This window comes from Helicoverpa zea, chromosome 14 (genome assembly GCF_022581195.2).
Source record: "Helicoverpa zea isolate HzStark_Cry1AcR chromosome 14, ilHelZeax1.1, whole genome shotgun sequence".
In the NCBI taxonomy this organism is placed as follows: Eukaryota; Metazoa; Arthropoda; class Insecta; order Lepidoptera; family Noctuidae; genus Helicoverpa; species Helicoverpa zea.
In genome coordinates, this window is record NC_061465.1 from 7,086,878 (window position 1) to 7,089,900 (window position 3,023).

The following is a 3,023-nucleotide window of genomic DNA, read 5'->3' on the forward strand; positions in this document are numbered from 1 at the left end:
AGACATGTGATATGTTGCTTCTCGTCTGTTAAACCTATTAGTTGTATGTTAGAAAGGATTGAGATAAATTCAGACTGGTTAATATTTATCGCTAATCCTAGTTGTGATTAAAAGAGCGAGATTTAAATTTAATGGCAATGAATGCTAATTCTGAAAATACTTCTTATCTAGAGGCCAACAAATACCTTGAGCTTTAGTACTTTAGTTGAAATAGTGAAGAAAAAATCCATATCTACCAGGTTCATATTCCATTAAAACAATAAAAAAGAACTCATTCGTGAGCAAATCAAAACAATTTATCTCACATTATCGCATGTACTACATCTAGGCCTAAACATCCGTAGAGTGAGATTGATTATACTGTATTACTAAAAAGTATAAAACGAGAAGCAAGCTAGACCGGCGCTCGGTGCCTCAGGCGCTCTCCGATAGAAAATTATTAAGAAAATTAAATGATCTACCGTGTGCCGGTTCACAGATATGCCAATTATTGATACCATCTAAAGGCAAACCCTGAAAAATGTGTAGGCCGTTTCTCTGCATGTAGCAATTAACTTACGTTTTATCTGTTAAGCGTCTTAGTTCTAAAACTAATAGTAATTGATTTTATGTTTGTAGCAAACGTCGTGAGAAATGAGTTTGTTTCGGGTTTTAATGAAGTGAAAAATATTGGCTTGTTCTACGTCTGCTCTCACGAAGGAATAGCATGCAAGTGATAACATTTCAATTTTGATGATTCCTCTGGCACTTATATCGTAATGGACAACCATTTATGTAGTTTCTATGGAAAGCCAATTGTTATACGGGAATGGGGTGATTGATTGACTAATAAATGGTTACATTTTGTTCCCCTATGACTTCGCATAACACATTGGCAGATTCTTTTGTTAGCCCATCGATCTTAATATTTACAATTATTTGTAGTTCCTCTAACGAAATATGACTGCCGTAAAGTGGCATAACATTTATCATCAGTTTGAATTTTGAGCTAGTTGTTGGTGGACGTGCTGTCGACTTTAGCAGTTACCCGGAGTTGCTTGCTTTTAATTTGCTTTTTAAATTATCGGTACCTCTCTTACTATCTTGCGTGAAGTGCCGTATATTGTCTGCGCCATCTTGAGAACCGTAGAGCGCTGTCCCTGTCACCTGGTTGTTCGTCGAAGTGTTTCGAAGAAATATTTTTGAGTTGAAAAAGTGTTGCACATCGCGGGGCGCGAACCGGCGGCCGAGCGTACGCGGCGAGTGAGGGAGCCCACTTGACCACTGAGCCAACTGTGCGTGAGTTTTGCGGTGCGAATTTCTGCACTGGTATCTGCTATATTGCGCTTGCTGCTACATTTTTAACATTTAAAATCTTTCATTTTGTTATTATTAACACCAACATGATGCGTTCACCGGATAGCAAAATGAGCAAATCGAACCCTGACTTGTGCACGGATAATGTACCTGGTACTAATGTCACCCTGAGAAGCGGAAAACGGAAGCAGCCTGACTGTGAGGCAGATGTTACTCAGGCGATTGCCTTGTTGTCTGATAAGTTGACGAAGAATATTGGCGATCTCCGAGTTGATATGAATAACCAGTTCACGACCATTACTGCGAATATTAACAACCTTCGGGAAGAATTCAATACATTGTCGCTCATTTCGGCCCAAATTCAAAACGACATTAAGGAACTTCGTGCAGAATATCTCGTTATTAAAAAAGATATGTCGCAATTTGACACAAAACATAAAGAATTGTCACAGATTGTCACGGAGTTGAAGTCTACAGTTAATTTTAACTCGGATAACTATGCGGATTGTGAAAAACGTCTGACGGTGCTGGAACGACATGTGAATAACTCGGCAGCCTCGACTGTTGAATTATTGGAAAGAAAGATCGATTCTCTAGAGCAACAGGCAAGACAGTGTAACGTAGAGATAGGAAATATGCCAGAAAAACGCGGTGAGAATTTAATTACTGTACTTCAATCAATTGGTTCAGCACTCAACATGTCCTTGACGTCGAAGGATATAATATCCATTCACCGGGTCCCACATGCACATCCACAAAATAATCGTCCGAAGAATGTCATAGTCAAATTTACGTCTAAACTTATGCGTGACAATGTCCTCAGTGCATACCGGTTATCTAAAGGTCTGACTTCGGATCGCATAGGCCTCACTGGTGCACCTTGTCGTATTTATATGAACGAGCACCTAACGCTGCGCAACAAGGAGTTATTTCGAAAATGTCGTGAAGCCGCTAAGTCAAACAAATTCAAATTCGTGTGGGTCAGGAATGCAACGGTCTTGGTTAAGGAATCTGAAGATTCCTCTACGTACGCCATACGTTCGGAAGAGGACATATCCAAGAAGATTAAGCCAAATCCCATACCTACAACTACGGCTGCTGAACAAACCCGTTAATCGTATTCAGTCACTTGTCGCATTTTCTAATTTTGCATTGAATGGTTCACTTTTTACTTTAATATTCCATGTAGCAAATTTTAAATGGTTTACAACAATAATTAAGTGCCGGTCAACTAGTAGCATTAAGTACTTATTTTTTGGTTGCCTTCATATGTTGTACACGTTTATCGCTCTATTTTCAAACTTAGTTGCTTTATTTACTCTTAATTTTTGTAAACAAGTACGGTGCGTCTTAAACGTATGCTTAAATTTCTGTTCAAAATATTCTAATTTAACACTTATAACTAATACTCCTATTTCTATTAAATTTAAAAATGTTGGATAATCTGTCAATTTACTACCAAAACTGTCGAGGGATCAGGACCAAGCTGAACACATTATACATTAATATATTATCACATGCATACGACATTATCATCTTGACTGAGACTTGGTTGACGCCGGATATCTCCGATAGTGAATTTATTGACTCTCGATACACAGTGTTCAGACATGATCGCGATCGAGCAGTTTCAAATAAAAAAGACGGCGGAGGCGTCCTAATAGCTATCTTTAAAGAACTTATTCCATCTAGCCTCACACTCTCACCCCCTTTAATTTTACCAGAGC

The 3,023-nt window shown here is 38.5% G+C and overlaps 1 protein-coding gene across 1 annotated transcript; it reads left to right on the forward strand.

Annotated features, from left to right (window-relative positions):
• Window positions 1-1,382: 1,382 nt before the first annotated feature.
• Window positions 1,383-2,411, forward strand: LOC124636654. Its single transcript, XM_047172816.1, has one exon. It carries the CDS (start codon window positions 1,383-1,385, stop codon window positions 2,409-2,411), a length of 1,029 nt encoding a protein of 342 aa, XP_047028772.1.
• The last annotated feature ends 612 nt before the right edge of the window (window positions 2,412-3,023 follow it).

Coding starts and splice junctions, on each gene's coding strand:
- LOC124636654 (XM_047172816.1), top strand. CDS start 1,383: ATGATGCGTTCACCGGATAGCAAAATGAGCAAATCGAACCCTGACTTG.